Source organism: Cherax quadricarinatus, chromosome 15 (genome assembly GCF_038502225.1).
Source record: "Cherax quadricarinatus isolate ZL_2023a chromosome 15, ASM3850222v1, whole genome shotgun sequence".
Classification (NCBI taxonomy): Eukaryota; Metazoa; Arthropoda; class Malacostraca; order Decapoda; family Parastacidae; genus Cherax; species Cherax quadricarinatus.
This window is the reverse complement of record NC_091306.1, coordinates 44,191,954-44,212,483: the sequence shown is the minus strand read 5'-3', so window position 1 is coordinate 44,212,483 and position 20,530 is coordinate 44,191,954. Positions and strand designations below refer to the sequence as shown.

General features: G+C 39.3%; 1 protein-coding gene across 4 annotated transcripts in view; it reads left to right on the top strand.

Annotated features, from left to right (window-relative positions):
• Positions 1-20,530, top strand: part of Fmr1 (synaptic functional regulator FMR1) — a 497,688-nt gene that overhangs the window by 18,903 nt on the left and 458,255 nt on the right. For all 4 annotated transcript variants that reach the window (XM_070085321.1, XM_070085322.1, XM_070085323.1 and 1 more), the window contains exon 2: positions 1,982-2,188. In XM_070085321.1, the coding sequence (XP_069941422.1) occupies positions 1,982-2,188 (207 nt within the window). The remainder of the gene's footprint in view (positions 1-1,981; positions 2,189-20,530) is intronic.

The window sequence follows — 20,530 nt, the reverse complement described above, 5'->3', positions numbered from 1 at the left end:
AAGTCTAGCAGCAGTTTTAATTAATGATTTATGTATTTTAGATAAAATATGAGGCATGTCAGAAAATACTTCAAACTTCTCTGTATTGTCGAAATATGCAATGAAATAACATTTTAACACATTTTTCTTAATTTTTAAATGTTTCACAATTTTTTTTAAAAAATCATATTAATATTATTAAAAAATATTTATTTTTATGGACTTTTCATATGATTTTTTTAAAAATCTATGAAATATTTATTGCATAGTTCCTTTGTATAAAGGCAAAGGGGATAAATGAGAGTGCAAAAATTATAGGGGAATAAATCTGTTGAATATACCTGGTAAAGTGTATGGTTGAGTTATTATTGAAAGAATTAAGAGTAAGACAGAGAGTAGGATAGCAGTTGAACAAGGAGGCTTTAGGAAAGGTAGGGGGTGTGTAGGCCAAGCGTTTGCAGTGAAACATATAGGTTAACAGTATTTAGATAAGGCTAAAGAGGTTTTTGTGGCATTTATGGATTTAGAAAAGGCATATGACAGGGTGGATAGGGGGGCAATGTGGCAGATGTTGCAGGTGTATGGTGTAGGAGGTAGGTTACTGAAAGCAGTGAAGAATTTTTACAAGGAGAGTGAGGCTCAGGTTAGAGTATGTAGGAGAGAGGGAGATTATTTTCCAGTAAAAGTAGGTCTTAGACAAGGGTGTGTGATGTCACCATGGTTGTTCAATATATTTATAGATGGGACTGTAAGAGAAGTGAATGCAAGGGTCTTGGCAAGAGATGTGGAGTTAAATGATGAAGAATCAGACACAAAGTGGGAGTTGTCACAGTTGCTCTTTGCTGATGACACTGTGCTTTTGGGAGATTCTGAAGAGAAGTTGCAGAGGTTGGTGGATGAATTTGGTAGGGTATGTAAGAGAAGAAAATTAAAAGTGAATATAGGAAAGAGTAAGGTGATGAGGATAACAAAAAGATTAGGTGGCAAAAGATTGGATATCAAATTGGAGGGAGAGAGTATGGAGGAGGTGAATGTATTTAGATATTTGGGAGTGGACATGTCAGCAGATAGGTCTATGAAGGATGAGGTGAATAAATAGATGACGGGAAAAGGGCGAGTGGTGCACCTAGGAGTCTGTGGAGACAAAGAGCTTTGTCCATAGAGGCAAAGAGGGGAATGTATGAGAGTATAGTTGTTCCAACACTCTTGTATGGGTGTGAAGCATGGGTAATGAATGTTGCAACGAGGAGAAGGCTGGAGGCAGTGGAGATGTCATGTCTGAGGGCAATGTGTGGTGTGAATATAATGCAGACAATTCATAGTTTGGAAATTAGGAGAAGATGTGGGATTACCAAAACTATTATCCAGAGGGCTGAGGAGGGGTTGTTGAGGTGGTTCGGACATGTAGAGAGAATGGAACAAAACAGAATGACTTAGTGTATAAATCTGTAGTGGAGGGAAGGCGGGGTAGGGGTCAGCCTAGAAAGAGTTGGAGGGAGGGGGTAAAGGAGGTTTTGTGTGTGAGGGGCTTGGACTTCCAGCAAGTGTGCATGAGCATATTTGATAGGAGTGAATGGAGACAAATGGTTTTTAATACTTGACGTGCTGTTGGAGTGTGAGCAAAGTAACGTTTATGAAGGGATTCAGGTAAACCGGCAGGCTGGACTTGAGTCCTGGAGACGGGAAGTACAGTATCTACACTCTGAAAGAGGGGTGTAATGTTGTAGTTTTATAACTGTAGTGTAAAGCACCCCTCTGGCAATACAGTGATGGAGTGAATAATGATGAAAGTTTTTCTTTCTCGGGCCACCCTGCCTTGGTGGGAATTGGCTGATGTGCTAATAATAAAAAATAATTACAATACTTCATTTTATTTTTACAGGAGACAGAGGGATTAATTTATTTTTCTTATATAGATGCATTTGAAGAGCCCAAGTTCTACTCTTATGGAGTAGCACTTAGTATAATAATCAGTATAATGATGCAAGAAAAATTATTTCAGGCTTTCGTTTTGGACATGGTGGGAGATGAGGTTCTGGTGCGGTACGAAGGCGATTGGAGTGCGGAAGCTCGGGTGGCCATGACAGGTGTAAGATTACCTCCATCACCGGGCCCTCCGCCTGTAGAATATCCTGAAGGTGCTGAAGTTGAGGTGTATGATAAACTTATGTCTTCGCCTTATGCTGCTTATTGGAAAGCAACCATAAAGGTATTATATTCTCTTTGTTACGGAATGTTATGTTTAACTTGTTCGCTCCATTTTGTTTTGTGCACAGCTAAACACTATAATATTATAATGTATATGCAGTAATATATGTACTGCACTGCTCAGTATTTCAAAAATATATTTGAATTACAACAGTAGAAGGTTTAGGATTAAAAACAAGTTGTAGATGATATACTAAAAGCAAAAATTGGAAATGTTTTTTCAGACGGTATTTCAAATTACTAATTTTAGTGTCTGTCAGATTGAATTTTTTTAATGGTCATAAAGGGCTATAGCCTAGGGTCTGAAACCAAGAATTTGGCTAATACAGTGGATCATCGACCACCGATGGCATCGATTAACGATAAATCCGACTAGCGATACATTTTAATGCAAAAATTTTGCCTTGACTAGCGCTAAAAAACTCGACCAACACTATTCATTCCGTCTCTGACGCATCCACTTCTGGCCAGTGTTTACAAGCCAGCCAGCCACCGCGGTCGCTTCCAAGCATACAATCGGAACATTTCATATTATCACAGCCTTTTTAGTGATTGCACCTGCAAAGTAAGTCACCATGGGCCCCAAGAAAGCTTCTAGTGCCAACCCTACAGCAAAAAGGGTGAGAATTACTATGGATATGAAGAAAGAGATCATTGCTAAGTATGAAAGTGGAGTGCATGTCTCCGAGCTGGCCAGGTTGTACACAAAACCCCAATCAACCATCGCTACTATTGTGGGCAAGAAAACGGCAATCAAGGAAGCTGTTCTTGCCAAAGGTGCAACTATGTTTTCGAAACAGAGATTGCAAGAGATAGAAGATGTTGAGAGACTGTTATTGGTGTGGATAAACAAAAAACAGATAGCAGGAGATAGCATCTCTCAAGCGATCATGTGTAAAAAGGCTAGGAAGTTGCATGATGATTTAATTTAAAAAATGCCACCAACTATTGGTGATGTGAGTGAATTTAAGGCCAGCAAAGGTTGGTTTGAGAGATTTAAAGGGAAGGGAAGTAACCCCGGAAAAGGACTTGCCACCTCAAGCCCTAATGGAAGGGGATTCCCCTTCTAAACATTAAGACCATCAACACTCTCCCCTCCTCCCATCCCATCAATCATCACCAGATCTTCAATAAAGGTAAGTGTCATGTAACTGTGCATGTCTTCTTCAGTTTGTGTGTATTAAAATTAATATTTCATGTGGTAAAAACAATTTTTTTTTCATACTTTGGGGTGTCCTACACGGATTAATTTGATTTCCATTATTTCTTATGAGGAAAATTAACTTGACTAACGATAATTTTGACTAACGATGAGCTCTCAGGAACGGATTAATAGCGTTAGTCGAGGGTCCACTGTATAAGAATTTTTAACCAACAATCCTAGTCCTTTGGTATTTTAATAATTTGTCCCATTTATTGTTATGTATAAGATTTATAGTGTGTTAATAAATATGTGCTTGATATTTGGCAACTCTGCTGAGGTCTTAATTATCATGCAATCATTGCTTGATACCTAAAGAGGTATTTATGCTTATCTAATAGCATTTTTTGTAAATATTGTACAGTGAGCATTTTTTGTTTCTTAGTATCTTTCACTACTGGTACAGTAATAGTATTTCTGGTGGGGGTAATGATAACTCTTTGGAGGTGAGCCTTAGGGTTTATTGGTTTAAGCATACAGACGGTGTGTTGGAATGCTAGGTTTGCGAGGCCTGCAGCCTGACAAGAATTGAAAGACCGTCCAGCTAATGCCACGTCTGGTGTGGCAGTAAGAACTAGGCAAGATCTTGTGGACTGAGCTCTAGGTAAAACTAGGCCCACCAGATGGCAGCACTAGACCTAGCGGCCATGGCGCGAAACAACAAAACCAGACAATGGTTGCAGTGTGTAGGGGCTTATTTTGGTCTTGTGTAGTTAGTGAAAGCTTCACATGTGGCACTGATTTATATCAGTGAAAACTATAGCAGTCTTATAAAGATGGTCTCTAATAACACACATAGTGAATGCTTGAGCAAGGGTTTAGCAGCAGTGCATGCAAAATACTCATGTTATACTGAGTTTTAAGTAGAAATAATAGTAAAGTGCATCAGAAAGATGCTTCTCGGGCATTAAAGGATAGTTTCCAATTATGGTAGTGTATTGAATTTGTGTAGCCTATGAAATACACATGATATTCAGCATACCAGGGAAGCAGGAACTGGATTAAAGAATTGTACTTTGGTTTTCATGTAAAAACTGTGGGGAAGAATAAGGTTGCTATTTATGGTTGGGTGATCTGTAACCAGGCAGAAGAATACAAGAAAGATAAGGATAAGCTGACCGTTCAAAATTCTGCAGATAGTGTTTGTATTACTGTAAATTATTAGCTGTTGGCAAAGCATGTACTTTATGGCATGAAAAGCTCTGGCTCTTGATAGGACAGTGAAAATGCCTAGATGATTCATGTGCTATTTCGTGATTAGTTTGATCATAACTGATCTTCAAGTTAGGGAGAATTTTTGATCAAATTGGCCTTCCAGAAGGTATTTAGGCTAAATCTCCATTGCTCATTCTAACTTTACAACTTATGTAATAAGAACATAATAATAGAGAAGCACAGCAGCAGGCCTATTGGGTCATTCTAGGCAGGTCCAACTTGCACTCGCCCATTCTTATTCGTGTGCCTGTCCAACCTATTTTTAAGCAGTATTTTTAGTAATACTATATTTTCCTGCAGTCTTGCTTCTTAATCCAGCAGCTTAATACAGTACAGCAGTTGTTACTAGATTATTCAAAATAGGAAATGCCACTACCAGAAAACATTGATGTGACAGTTGATTGTTGAGGGGAAGGGAAAGTGATCTTTTATCAAGGCCTTCACTACTCTGCTATGAAACCTATTTATGACTGGAAAAGTTTGAGATGTTTTTAAAAGCTAATCTTCAAAGAAATGTTAAGAAAAATTTTGGTCTAATATTTTCTCTTGTTGAATCTGGTAATGAATCTAGAATCATTAACCCTTAAACTGTCCAAACGTAGATCTACGTTTGCACACATAGCGCTCCGAACGTAGATCTACGTTTTTTACATTGTTTCTTATGGAGAAAATTAAGGTCGGAGTGCTACGCGCACAAACGTAGATCTACGTTTGGACAGTTTAAGGGTTAAAGTAGATTTTATATGGTAATGGTATTGTAATGTCAGGAATTAAGAAAACTGTTGAATCTGAAAATCCTTTGGGGGGCGTTGGTAGATGAATAGATTCCAGTAGAGCTGCCCTTGCCAGAAAGTACAGGTTGGCCATCAGTAATCCAGCACTAATTTTGGCTGGCATAATTTAATGTTTCTGGGGTTGCCACACCAACGTGCCACTACTGTTTGGTGGTGCTACTTGCTGCATAAATCATTCAAATCTCTTTTTCTCCATTTGTTATAACCTGCTCACTTCTAGCCCTAGCCATGGTTCCAACAAATAAAGGAAATGCTTCTCTTTGTGTAAGGCATATACACCGTACATTGTCCATAAAAGATAAGGTGGCTTCGAAGCCACTATTGGTCGCCATGAGCTCAGGTCACTCAGATAAGCTGTGACTAGTAAATTTGCGCCTACATATGAGAGAATAGGTCTGTGTTGTAAGTGTGCACTAAAAAAAAATCCTGCAGCACTCACTGCATAATGAGAAAAAAACAGTGACAGTGATGTAAAACTTTGCTGTGTATTGTTTGTATGGTTGTATTCTTGGTTTTTTGGTCTCATTTGATAGAATGGAAGATATATTACAGATATAGATATAATTTTGATTGGTTTCACGCCGGAAAGTACCTTAAATTTGAGCTCAAAGCAGCGGAAATGTTCAATTTTTGCCAATGTTCAAGAGTAAACAAATGATGTCACTATCCAATACGTGCCCAGCTGGCTGGTCTAATGTGAAGTCATGAATGGGTTGACATTATTTGTACAGTTATTACAATAATGCAGTAATTTGCATAACAGTAAATCTTCTATTTTTTTGTGTGTGAATAAAAATTCAAAATGGAAAGCAAGTGTAATGTAAGGGGAGCCTGGAGATGTGACTGATGAACAGAGAAAATGTTATTTTAGTGCTAGGAATGTCTACATTGTTTATTCTGGACCCTACAGTGGACCCTCGAATTTTGTAATTAATCCTTTCCAGAGTGTGACGAAAATTGAAATTTATGAATAGCAGAACCATTTTCCCCATAAGAAATAATGTAAATCCAATTGATCCATTCCAGACATCCAAAAGTATTAACAAAAAATATTTTTTTTACATTAAATATAGATTTACATACAGAAAAGAATGAGAAATCAAGTATAAAACAATAACAACATCACACTTACCTTTATTGAAGACTTGTTGGTGTATGGAAGACGGGAGGAGGGGAGAGGGTTAGGATGATGTTCCTCCACAAACGTTTGCACCTCACTTCACTTGGCACAAATGTCCTTAATCCTTGAAGAAGGCACCTTCTTCCCTCTCTTCCTCCTCCTCTGAAGCAATTTCCTCAGCTGGTGTACATAAGAACATAAGAAGCAGGAACACTGCAGCAGGCTTGTTGGCCCATGCTAGGCAGGTCCTTCACAAACCATGCCACTAACAGAACATTTGCCCAATCCAATTTTCAATGCTCCCCGAGCAATAAGCTTTGATAATTCAATTCGCTCATTCGCAAGTCCCACTCAAATCATATTGTGTGTGTGTGTGTGAGGAAGTACCCTGGCTGCTGTGTGTGGAGAAGTACCCTGGCTGCTGTGTGTGGAGAAGTACCCTGGCTGGTGTGTGGGGAAGTACCCTGGCTAGTGTGTGGGGAAGTACCCTGGCTGGTGTACATAAGAACATAAGAAAGAACATAAGAATGGAGGAACACTGTAGCAGGCTGTTGGCCTATACTAGGCAGGTCCCTTACAATTCATCCCACCAACAAAATATTTGCCCAACCCAATTTTCAATGCCACCCAAGAAATAAGCTCTGATAACTCCATTCACTCACGTGCAAGTCCCACTCAAATCCATCCCCTCACTCATGTATTTATTCAACCAAAATTGGAAACTACCCAGGGTCCTAGCTTCAATAACCCTACTAGGCAGATTGTTCCACTCATCAACTACCCTATTTCTAAAACCAATACTTTCCTCTATCCTTTCTAAGTCTAAACTTATCTAATTTGAATCCATTATTGCTGGTTCTGTCTTGGAGAGATGTCCTCAAGACCTTACTTATATCCCCTTTGTTAATACCCATCTTTCACTTGTACACTTTGATCATGTCTCCCCTCTTTCTCCATCTTACAAGTGAATGTAATTTAAGAGACTTCAATCTTTCTTCATACAGAAGATTTCTAATGCTATGAATTAATTTTGTCATTCTTCGTTGAATGTTTTCTAACGAATTTAATATCCATTCTGTAATATGGAGACCAGAACTGAGCTGTGTAATCTAGGTGAGGCCTTCCTAATGATGTATAAAGCTGTAGTATAACCTCTGGAGCTCTGTTACTTATACTTCTTGATATAAATCCAAGTAATCTGTTTGCCTTATTACGTACGCTTAGGCATTGCTGTCTTGGTTTAAGGTTGCTGCTTACCATAACCCCCAAGTCCTTTTTGCAATCCTTATGGCTAAGATCTACGTTATTTAACTTATAAGTGCTAGGATTATGGACTCTCCTGAGCTTCAAAACCTTGCATTTATCTACACTGAACTGCATCTGCCACTTTCTGACCAAGAATTGAGTTTGTCTAAATCCTCTTGAAGTTCCGTGGCATCTACGTTTAAATCAATTATCCTACCTATCTTCGTGTCATCGGTGAATTTGCTCATATCACTAGTAATTCCCTCATCAAGTCATTGATATAGTACAGTGGACCCCCGCATAACGATCACCTCCGAATGTGACCAATTATGTAAGTGTATTTATGTAAGTGCGTTTGTACGTGTATGTTTGGGGGTCTGAAATGGACTAATCTACTTCACAATATTCCTTATGGGAACAAATTTGGTCAGTACTGGCACCTGAACATACTTCTGGAGTGAAAAAATATCGTTAACCGGGGGTCCACTGTATATTATAAACAATAATGGGACGAAGACCAAGCCCTTTGGAATGCCACTTGTTACAGATCCCCACTCAGATTTAACCCCATTTATGCACACTGCTTCCTATTGGTGAGCCATGACTCGATCCATGACAGCACTTTTTCCCCAGTGCCATGAGCAGCCACTTTCTTTAACCCTTTGACTGTCAGAAGCCCCTTTCTGAAACTGTCATTCTATGTCGCATAATTTTTAGAAAAAAAAAATATTTTTTCATGTGAAAGAGAATCTTTTCCCAATGGTAATGATACCAAAAGTACGAAATTTGGTCGAAAACTCATGGAATTACACTCCCGTGAAGTTAGCGGTCTTGGGGGCTTATACGCATCGGCGATTTTGCCAACTTTGAGCCTTGTTTTTGGCCAATTCCATTGTTCGAGTTGACCAAACTCATAGCTATTTCTTTAGAACTCCATTTTTTCTATCAGTTGAGTACAAGAAACTGCCCATTTACCGATTTGAACTACCCAATAAAGTGGTCAGAAATTTGCAATTTGGCCAATTTCACGCAAATTAAAAAAGATGCCAATTTCAAAATAGGGTCCGGAATAAACAATGTAGACATTCTTGACACTAAAATAACATATCTTCTGTTCATTAGTTATGTCTCTAGGCCCCTCTTATATTACTATTGCTTTCTATTTTGATTTTTTATTCATACAAAAAATACAAAATTTACTGTTATGCAGACTACTGCATTATTGTAAAAATGGTATAAATAATATCAGTGCATTAGTGAAAGAATATTAGACTCCCCAGTTGATGTGTATTACATGTGTGGTGTGATTTGCTTACTCCTGAACATTGGTATAAATCGAACATTTCCGCTACTTTGAGCTCAATTTCAAGGTCGTTTTCATCGTGAAACTAATCAAAATCATCTCTAATTCTGTAATATATTTTCCATTTTATCACGTGAGACCATGAAAACGAGGATACAACGATAAATACTATACAAAAATACACCTCAAAGTCGGTGTTTTAATCCAAAAAAACGGTCTTTTTTTTTTCTCATTATGCACTGCTTGCTGCAGGATTTTTTTTTATGTGGTGCACACTGACCACACAGACCCTTTCTCTCACATGTGGGCCTACCAGCTTTCTCCAGCTTGATTTGAAGCCGCTAGAATTTATGCGTATTAACACGTCTGAAACACTGGATCGTAAGACGTATATAAATGACCAAAACAGTCAAAGGGTTAACAGTCTCTGATGTGGTACTCTATCATAAGCTTTACTAAAATCCAAATAAACAATATCGAATTCTTTATCATGATCAATGGCCTCAAAAGCATTATTTTATTTATTTATTTATTTAATGTCTTTGCAAACAGTACATTGAGATTGTGTATATACAATAGTGGGTTGCAATACAAAGAGAGCCTTTATTATGCCTTGGCATTATGGGCCAACTTAACATTATTGGCTTACATTCTACTTAATACTAAGGAGCAGTATATTATAGTTGTACAGTAGGAAAGTAATTATTTCATAGTTGTACAGTAGAATATTAATTATAAATGAATCAAAATTTGTATAATACAAAGATATACGTATTTATATTCTAAAATGCTTTTGTGAAAAACAATGATTCAATTATATTCCTGTCAACAATGGATAAAAGGTTCAGTTTGATTGTTTCAGTTATGATGTGGGAGTACATAAGTGAGTAAATGTATACTGAGTATTTAGCATTTAGTCTAGGGTGATTAAGTGGCTTTTGAGAAGTCTTAAATTGATTTTCAGACTGGGTTACTTTAATATCTTCTGGTAATGAATTTCATATTTTGGGGTCCTTTATGCGCATCGAGTTTTTACACTGTAATATGGACACGAGGTATATCAAAAAGAGATCTGTGTCTTGTGTTGTGGTCATGTGCCCTGTTTAGGTTGGTGAGGAAAAGTTTGAGTGGGGGGTTTATATTTGCATGTATTGTTCTGTGTATGTAGTAGGCACATGAATAAGTATGGATGTTCTTAATGGTAAGCAGATTCTGACTTTTGAAAATTGGTGGAGTATGCTGGCGGGAGTGGGAATTTGTTATCATTCTTACTGCTGCCTTTTGCTGGGTTATTAGGGGTTTTAGGTGATTGGATGTTGTTGATCCCCATGCACAAATTCCATATGTAAGATAAGGATATATGAGTGAATGGTACAGTGGCAGGAGAGCTAATTGTGGAACGTAGTACCTTATCTTTGATAGTATGCCTACAGTCTTGGAGATTTTCTTGGTGATTTGTTGTATGTGTGTCCGGAACTTAAGGCTACTGTCAAGGTGGATACCTAGGAATTTTCCCTCTGTGAGTCTTGTGACTGATGATCAATTTAGCGTAATGTTAATTGGATCATTTGCAGCTTTGTTTCCAAACTGAATGAAGTAGGTTTTATCAGTGTTCAGGGTAAGTTTGTTAGTCATCATCCAGGCAGATATTTTCTGTAATTCAGCATTGACTGTGTTTGCTAGTATGACTGTGTTTGGGTGGGAAAACTTATGTAGTGTCATCTGCAAATAATATGGGTTTGAGTAGCTGTGATGCATTTGGTAGATCATTGATGTAGATGAGAAAGAGGAGTGGTCCAAGGACACTTCCTTGTGGGACTCCTACTGTGATTGGTTTGGTGGAGGAGTTTGTATCATTTGCATACACATATTGAGTTCTGTTACTAAGGTATGACTTTAGGTAGTTGAGGGAGTGGCCTCTGATACCATAGTGCATTAATTTGGAGTACAGTAGTTCATGGTCGACTGTATCGAAAGCTTTACGTAAATCAATGAAGATGCCCAGCGGGACTTCTTTCTTTTCAAGTGCGGTTTATATTAGTTCTAGCTTTCTGGTGTTTTCACGGTCGCTCTTACGTGCTAGAACTTTAATTTGTGTCATCAATCCTATACGATACATCCCTCTAGCGCCTGGAACCAATCTTGGGCGGAAAACATTATATACTGAGTCAAAAAAGGAGAATTAGTGTGCATTACCTAGCAGAGTTTACTGCCAGAGGGGAATCATAGGCCTGTTTCCCGTGTGAAAAAAATAATAATAATTGAACTTTGTGTCAGAGGAAAGAAAGTCTCCCTGAAAGCATTGAGTATACATAGTGTATAGTGTATACTACAGTGGCTCCCTAGTATATTGATGATAAAGGCTAAAGTGTCATTTGAAAACAGGTGAATTTGTAAATGAAGTGATAAGCCTATAGAGGCAGGTGCCAGAAGTCGCCAGAAACTTACCACAGGTCAGCTGTTTTTAATAATCTTCCTGGCCTGCTAGTGTACTCGCATATAATCTAGTGATACCAGTGAATAGCAGAATACAGTGTTGTAGTAGCAACTAACCAGTATTATAATGGTACTTAGTGGAGTGGAGTGACTTTCATTAGTTTCTTTTTCTTGAAATACGAGACGTTACTGTGAATTTCATATAACCTGTAGTTACCAGCGGTCGCAATATACACAACGAGAAGCAATTATTACTACAGAAAAAGCGTCCTTCCTCCAAAATTTGCACCAGTCAACTATAGTGATAATATAGCATTTATTGTGGTGGAGACGGAAAAACAAAAATAGAAAAGCCAGATACAGCGATTGATAAACAAAGAGGTCGACTGTACGTCATTGTAGGAGCTGCCAGATATCACCGGCTCTTCAACACGCAAGTTATACTTTTGTATCAGTCAAATCACATATTACTCGGGTAGATAATTTCCAGTAGATCCTTCATGTGTTAGCTCAAATCACCGACCAGTATGTTTTAAATAAGTGACCCACTGATCAGAGCAGATCGACTGGTCCGAACCCTTGACTGGTCCGAACCCGGGACTGGTTTCAAACAGTTTCGTTGGACAATAAAGCAGACTGTAAACGGATGGGTTTGTAGGCGCCCTTATAAACACAAACATTAAAAATCAGGAACGTGACGGTAAGCTGTCCAATATACAAAAAGAGTTAGAAACAGAAATACAAATAGCTAGAGCTTCATTTAAGGTTATTAATATAATATTCAAGAGGTTGCTAGTAGACTTGCAGTAAATCAACCATTCAAATCATTATGAAGCTGTGTGTAGTCTGTGGTCAGTCAAACAAACGGGCTACCACATGGATAAATTGTCATTTTTGTGGAAATTGGTGTCACGCTCCTTGTGCAGATATCCCAGAACTAGCTACAAGCAGTATTAAAACAGAGAAGTGTTTTTGGGTATGCCCAAATGAGGAAAATCTGTGGACTAAAATCACAAGGGTATTAAAAGAGGATAACATCAAAGCTGCTTTCATAGAAAACCTGGAAGCTTTCTACAACAGATGGGAACATAAAAAGTCCGGGCTGAATGGTACTGCCCTTGATACTGGCCATGTAGTCACAAACTGTAAGGCTGGAGGTGATGTCCTGGTAGTCAGTAAATGTGGGGCTGATAGTGCTGTCCTGGGAGACAGTAATGGTGAAGCTGGAGGTGCTGTCCTGGGAGACAGAAATGGTGAAGTTGGAGATATTGTCCTGGGAGACAGTAATGGTGAAGCTGGAGATTTTGTCCAGGTAGTCGGGAATTATACGCAGGAAGGAATACATATAAATGACCTCATAGAGGACAGGAGCCATAGTAGGGAAACAAGTGTAGTCAAAGATAAGATAAAACCAATATTGCAAACCAGAAATACCGCAGGAAATAGCAAACAAGAGGACTCCAATAGCAATAGTGAGGATAAATTACCAAAAACAACTGGTGGGAGCTCCATTGTTGGTGCTAAGGAGGATAGGAATAAGACAGGGAAACATGCACCAACAGGGAATACAGTCACAGAAACCCAAGGCAAACGGAAACCAAGCCTGTGCACATACTATGCACTTGGTATCTGCTGGCATGGGAAATCTGGAAAAACAGATGGGACATGCAACTATGACCACCCTAGAAAATGTCATGCCCATATGACAACAGGAAAATGCAAACTCCCTTCCTGTAAGCTTTTTCACCCTGAAATGTGTACCTCTTCAGTACAGGAAAGACTGTGCTATAACTTAAATTGCCAGGCATACCATCTAAAGGGGACAAAAAGATACAAAACATCCAGGCCATGGGAAAACCTGGGTAGCCACAGCCACTCAAGAGGGAGAGGTTTTTTAGTGCCAGGAAGGAAAAAAAACTGGCAGGAAATGGCAGAAATCGTACACCAAATCCAGTCATTCCTGGAGTGGAACCACAGTCGATGGCCTCCACTCCAAACCAACAGATACAGATACTAATGCCGGAAAAAAAATCCCCCCCCAGTACCAACAATACCACCAGTCCGATAACATTCTTCTTTGCAAATATACAGGGTCTAAAGCCAGCAATAAACAACAAAATACCTTTCATCCGTGGACTGCTTGCAGAGGCAAAGGCAATGTTCGCGGCTTTCACTGAGACCCACATAAAGGATCACTTGGACAACGAAATATGGATCCCAGGTTACAACCTATACAGATGTGACAGAGTGAACAGGCAAAAGGGGGGGGTTGGCCTGTACATTGCAGAGTCACTTGTTTGCACAGAACTGCTTAATGCCTCAAATGACGTAGTGGAAGTTTTAGCAGTAAAGGTCGAGAACCAAAACCTAGTCATTGTGGTAGTCTACAAGCCTCCGGATGCAACATCCCAGCAATTCCAGGAACAGCTGTTAAAAATTGACCACTGTCTGGAAAATCTTCCAGCTCCTGCACCCAACATCTTGCTCCTGGGGGATTTCAACTTAAGGCACCTAAAATGGAGGAATATAGCAAATAATATTGTTGCAGTAATAACACCAGGAGGCAGCTCTGATGAAAACTCACACTCACACGAGCTTTTAAATCTCTGCACAAAATTCAATTTAAACCAGCAAATAATAGAGCCTACTAGACTGGAGAATACACTAGACCTCATCTTCACTAACAATGATGATCTGATAAGAAATGTCACCATATCAAAAACAATATACTCAGATCACAACATAATTGAGGTTCAGACATGTATGCGTGGAGCCCCAGACCGACAAAATGAGACTAGTCACGAGGGAGCATTCACCAAATTCAACTTCAATAACAAAAACATAAAGTGGGACCAAGTAAACCAAGTCCTAACCGATATAAGCTGGGAAGATATACTAAGCAACACAGACCCAAACTTATGCCTAGAACAGATTAACTCGGTGGCACTCGATGTATGCACAAGGCTTATTCCTCTAAGAAAAAGGAGGAGTAGATGTAAAATAGAAAGAGACAGGCGCGCCCTTTACAGGCGACGGAAAAGAATAACAGAGCGGCTAAAAGAGGTCAATATATCAGAAATGCGCAGGGAGACACTGGTCAGAGAAATAGCAAGCATCGAACTTAAGCTAAAAGAATCCTTTAGGAGTCAGGAATCGCGGGAAGAACTAAAAGCCATAAATGAAATCGAAAGAAACCCAAAGTATTTCTTCTCCTATGCCAAATCAAAATCGAGAACAACGTCCAGTATTGGGCCCCTACTTAAACAAGATGGGTCCTACACAGATGACAGCAAGGAAATGAGTGAGCTACTCAAGTCCCAATATGACTCAGTTTTTAGCAAGCCGCTAACCAGACTGAGAGTCGAAGATCAAAATGAATTTTTTATGAGAGAGCCACAAAATTTGATTAACACAAGCCTATCCGATGTTATCCTGACGCCAAATGACTTCGAACAGGCGATAAATGACATGCCCATGCACTCTGCCCCAGGGCCAGACTCATGGAACTCTGTGTTCATCAAGAACTGCAAGAAGCCCCTATCACGAGCCTTTTCCATCCTATGGAGAGGGAGCATGGACACGGGGGTCGTCCCTCAGTTACTAAAAACAACAGACATAGCCCCACTCCACAAAGGGGGCAGTAAAGCAACAGCAAAGAACTACAGACCAATAGCACTAACATCCCATATCATAAAAATCTTTGAAAGGGTCCTAAGAAGCAAGATCACCACCCATCTAGAAACCCATCAGTTACACAACCCAGGGCAACATGGGTTTAGAACAGGTCGCTCCTGTCTGTCTCAACTACTGGATCACTACGACAAGGTCCTAAATGCACTAGAAGACAAAAAGAATGCAGATGTAATATATACAGACTTTGCAAAAGCCTTCGACAAGTGTGACCATGGCGTAATAGCGCACAAAATGCGCGCTAAAGGAATAACAGGAAAAGTTGGTCGATGGATCTATAATTTCCTCACTAACAGAACACAGAGAGTAGTCGTCAACAGAGTAAAGTCCGAGGCAGCTACGGTGAAAAGCTCTGTTCCACAAGGCACAGTACTAGCTCCCATCTTGTTCCTCATCCTCATATCCGACATAGACAAGGATGTCAGCCACAGCACCGTGTCTTCCTTTGCAGATGACACCCGAATCTGCATGACAGTGTCTTCCATTGCAGACACTGCAAGGCTCCAGGCGGACATCAACCAAATCTTTCAGTGGGCTGCAGAAAACAATATGAAGTTCAACGATGAGAAATTTCAATTACTCAGATATGGTAAACATGAGGAAATTAAATCTTCATCAGAGTACAAAACAAATTCTGGCCACAAAATAGAGCGAAACACCAACGTCAAAGACCTGGGAGTGATTATGTCGGAGGATCTCACCTTCAAGGACCATAACATTGTATCAATCGCATCTGCTAGAAAAATGACAGGATGGATAATGAGAACCTTCAAAACTAGGGAGGCCAAGCCCATGATGACACTCTTCAGGTCACTTGTTCTATCTAGGCTGGAATATTGCTGCACTCTAACAGCACCTTTCAAGGCAGGTGAAATTGCCGACCTAGAAAATGTACAGAGAACTTTCACGGCGCGCATAACGGAGATAAAACACCTCAATTACTGGGAGCGCTTGAGGTTTCTAAACCTGTATTCCCTGGAACGCAGGAGGGAGAGATACATGATTATATACACCTGGAAAATCCTAGAGGGACTAGTACCGAACTTGCACACGAAAATCACTCACTACGAAAGCAAAAGACTTGGCAGACGATGCACCATCCCCCCAATGAAAAGCAGGGGTGTCACTAGCACGTTAAGAGACCATACAATAAGTGTCAGGGGACCGAGACTGTTCAACTGCCTCCCAGCACACATAAGGGGGATTACCAACAGACCCCTGGCAGTCTTCAAGCTGGCACTGGACAAGCACCTAAAGTCAGTTCCTGATCAGCCGGGCTGTGGCTCGTACGTTGGTTTGCGTGCAGCCAGCAGCAACAGCCTGGTTGATCAGGCGCTGATCCACCAGGAGGCCTGGTCACAGACCGGGCCGCGGGGGCGTTGACCCCCGAAACTCTCTCCAGGTAAACTCCAGGTAGCATGTGTATGATAGCGTCATTTGTGCTTTTATTATTTCTGAATCCAAACTGACAAGAGTTTAATATGTTGTGTGAAACGAGGTAGGAATAGATCCATCTATGAATTAATTTTTCAAAGATTTTAGAGAGCAGTGGTGAGTTAGATATTGGTCTATAGTTATTCAAGTCAGCTTGGTCACCTCCGTTATGGATCGGAGTGACCCTCGCTATTTTGAGGATTGTTGGGAAGGTAGATGATTCAATGGATTTGTTAAAGAGCTTTGCAATAATTGGTGACAATACTTGAGAAGCTTTTTTGTACATAAAAGCAGGCAAGTTGTTTATGTCTCCTGCCTTGTTTTTAAGGGTGTTTATGATGAGCATAACTTCAGTGAGGTTGGTTGGAGCTAGGAATAGTGTATTTTGGTAGGTTCCTATGAGGTAGTCTGATGGACGGGCATTTGTGTTTGGTATTTTGTTTGCTAGATTTTTTCCTGTGGTGGAGAAGAAAACATTAAGTCTGTTTGCTGTTTCGGTTGGAGTGAGTAGGGGTTCATCTGATTTTGTTAGTTTGATTGCTTTGTTTTTGGATAACTTTTTAGTTCCAAGAATTTGAGGTAGAGTTTTCCAGGTTTTTTTCATATCACCTTTGATGTTATGTAATCTATTTTCATAATGCAATTTTTTTGACCTTATCAGGCTGGTAAGTGCTGACGAGTAATTTCTGGACTGTTCTCTAGTTATTTGACCCATTCTATACTGTTTTTCATATTTGTGCTTTGTGTTAATGGATTTGAGGATGCTTGGTGTTAGCCAGGGATTATTCAGTCTCTTTGCTGTGATCTGTTTAGTTTTTCTGGGGCAATGTCTGTTGTAGAGGCATTGGGCTTTTTTTAGAAAATTATTTATACATTCATTCATATCTGTATATGTTTCAAGCTCATTTTGCCAATCGATGTTATTCATAGCTGCTATAAAGTTGTTAACTGCTGTCTCGTTCTGTAGTCTGAAGGTTACTTTAATAATGTCTTGTGGTAGTTTGCCCAGATTAGTTATGAGAAAGGTTGGGTAGTGGTCTGTAGTGTTGTCCGTGATTATGCCTGATTTTAAAGGGGATATGGTGTTTGTCCAGATGTGGTCTATTAAGGAGATGCTTGTCTTGGAGATTCTTGTAGGTTTAGATATTGCTGGTAGCAACAGGCAGTTACTCATTGTGTTTGTGAATTCGGTTACTTGTGGGTCTTGGTCGTGTAGTATGTTTATGTTGAAATCACCTGTTAGTAGTAGGTGGTCTTTATTCATGTGTGCATCAGTAATCATGTTTCCTAGTTTTTCACTAAAGTGATAAATGTTTGACTGTGGTACTCTGTAGATGTTGTAACTGTGAGGGGTTTTTGCATTTCTTTTGATTTAAATTTGGCTATGATATATTCTCCATGTTCATCCCTTGTGCAAGATTTATTGATGTATTCAAGTTGATTTGAATAGTATATAGCTGTTCCTCCCCCTTGCTGGTCTGTTCTACAGTTGTGTATGGCCATGTAGCCAGGAATGGTATAGAAATCTGTAATATCAGGCTTAAGCCAGGTTTCTGTGTGTGTGATGATTGATATATTGGAATGAAGGGAACTGAGTAATGCTGTGAGGTCATCGTAATGTTTGCTCAAGGATCTGACATTGTAGTTAAAGATGGTTATGTTATTGTTTGCACTGAGTAATGTCTTTGCTTGGTCTGCTGTGTAGTAATTACAGTTACTGGTTGATTCATGTAATTCATTTTGTAAAAAGTTGACATCAGGATCTATGCCTGTAATCACAGGATGAGAGTAATTTTACAAGCTAGATTTTCTGAGTAAAATGATATAAGATTTATATTGAATCTACAACTAGACTTATGACTAAGACACTGTGATTAATCTAAAACTTGTAAAAATTTGAAAGAAAAAAGGATTATTACAGAATTGATAATTCAGTTATACACTTAAGTATCTAATAGGACCTTAATTATTTTAACAAGTGAATTTATGAACTACAGTAGATATTTACAGTTAAAATAAAGGAGCTAATGGATATAATAGTAAAAGAATGTATTAAAAGTAAAATCAGTAGCACCTGAGGTAGTCAATAGCACCTGGAGTATTTTAATGGCAAAATAGTGAACTTGTTACACTTTAGCCCCTGAGAATAACACTTTGATTATTTTAACAGTTGTGAATATATAAATAGAGGTAGTTATTTAATGCTAAAATATGGGAGAAAATATATAAGGGACTAAATTAAGTAAAGGTAAACAAAGTTCAATGGACAGATAATCACTATATAATATAATATAATGGCAATATAGTGAACTTATTACACTTTAGCACCTGAGAATAGCACCTTGATTATTTTAAAAATTGTGAATGTATGAAAGTTAATAAATTAGTTAGGCAGGAACGGCCCCTGGTGAATCCACGTTGATTATCATTAATCAAATTATGCCTGTCGAGATGGCTTCTTATATTATCAGCTATAATTGACTAGTAATTTGCTTACAATTGAGGTTAGGCTTATTTGACGGTAACGACTTGTCCCCTGCTTTAAAAATAGGAATTACATTAGCCATCTTCCACATATCAGACACTACACCTGTTTGAAGAGATAAATTAAAAAAATTTGTTAAATGTTCACAGAGTTCCATTTTGCATTCCTTAAGAATCCTTGAAAAGAGCTCATCAGGACAGAGCAATTTATTTTGCTTCACAAATAATCGAAGTCATAAGAGTATCTCCTGCTAATTGTTTCTCATTTATTATTTATTATTTATTATCACACTGGCCGATTCCCACCAAGGCAGGGTGGCCCGAAAAAGAAAAACTTTCACCATCATTCACTCCGTCACTGTCTTGCCAGAAGGGTGCTTTACACTACAGTTTTTAAACTGCAACATTAACACCCTTCCTTCAGAGTGCAGGCACTGTACTTCCCATCTCCAGGACTCAAGTCCGGCCTGCCGGTTTCCCTGAACCCCTTCATAAATGTTACTTTGCTCACACTCCAACAGCACGTCAAGTATTAAAAACCATTTGTCTCCATTCACTCCTATTAAACACGCTCACGCATGCCTGCTGGAAGTCCAAGCCCCTCGCACACAAAACCTTCTTTACCCCCTCCCTCCAACCTTTCCTAGGTCGACCCCTACCCCGCCTTCCTTCCACTACAGACTGATACACTCTTGAAGTCACTCTGTTTCGCTCCATTCTCTCTACATGTCCGAACCACCTCAACAACCCTTTCTCAGCCCTCTGGACAACAGTTTTGGTAATCCCGCACCTCCTCCTAACTTCGAAACTATGAATTCTCTGCATTATATTCACACCACACATTGCCCTCAGACATGACATCTCCACTGCCTCCAGCCTTCTCCTCGCTGCAACATTCATCACCCATGCTTCACACCCATATAAGAGCGTTGGTAAAACTATACTCTCATACATTCCCCTCTTTGCCTCCAAGGACAAAGTTCTTTGTCTCCACAGACCCTTTTCCCCTCATCAATTCTATGATTCACCTCATATTTCATAGACCCATCCGCTGACACGTCCACTCCCAAATATCTGAATACATTCACCTCCTCCATACTCTCTACCTCCAATCTGATATCCAATCTTTCATCACTTAATTTTTTTGTTATCCTCATAACCTTACTCTTTCCTGTATTCACTTTTAATTTTCTTCTTTTGCACACCCTACCAAATTCATCCACCTATCTCTGCAACTTCTCTTCAGAATCTCCAAAGAGCACAGTGTCATCAGCAAAGAGCAACTGTGACAACTCCCACTTTATGTGTGATTCTTTATCTTTTAACTCCACGCCTCTTGCCAAGACCCTCGCATTTACTTCTCATACAACCCCATCTATAAATATACTAAACAACCACGGTGACATCACGCATCCTTGTCT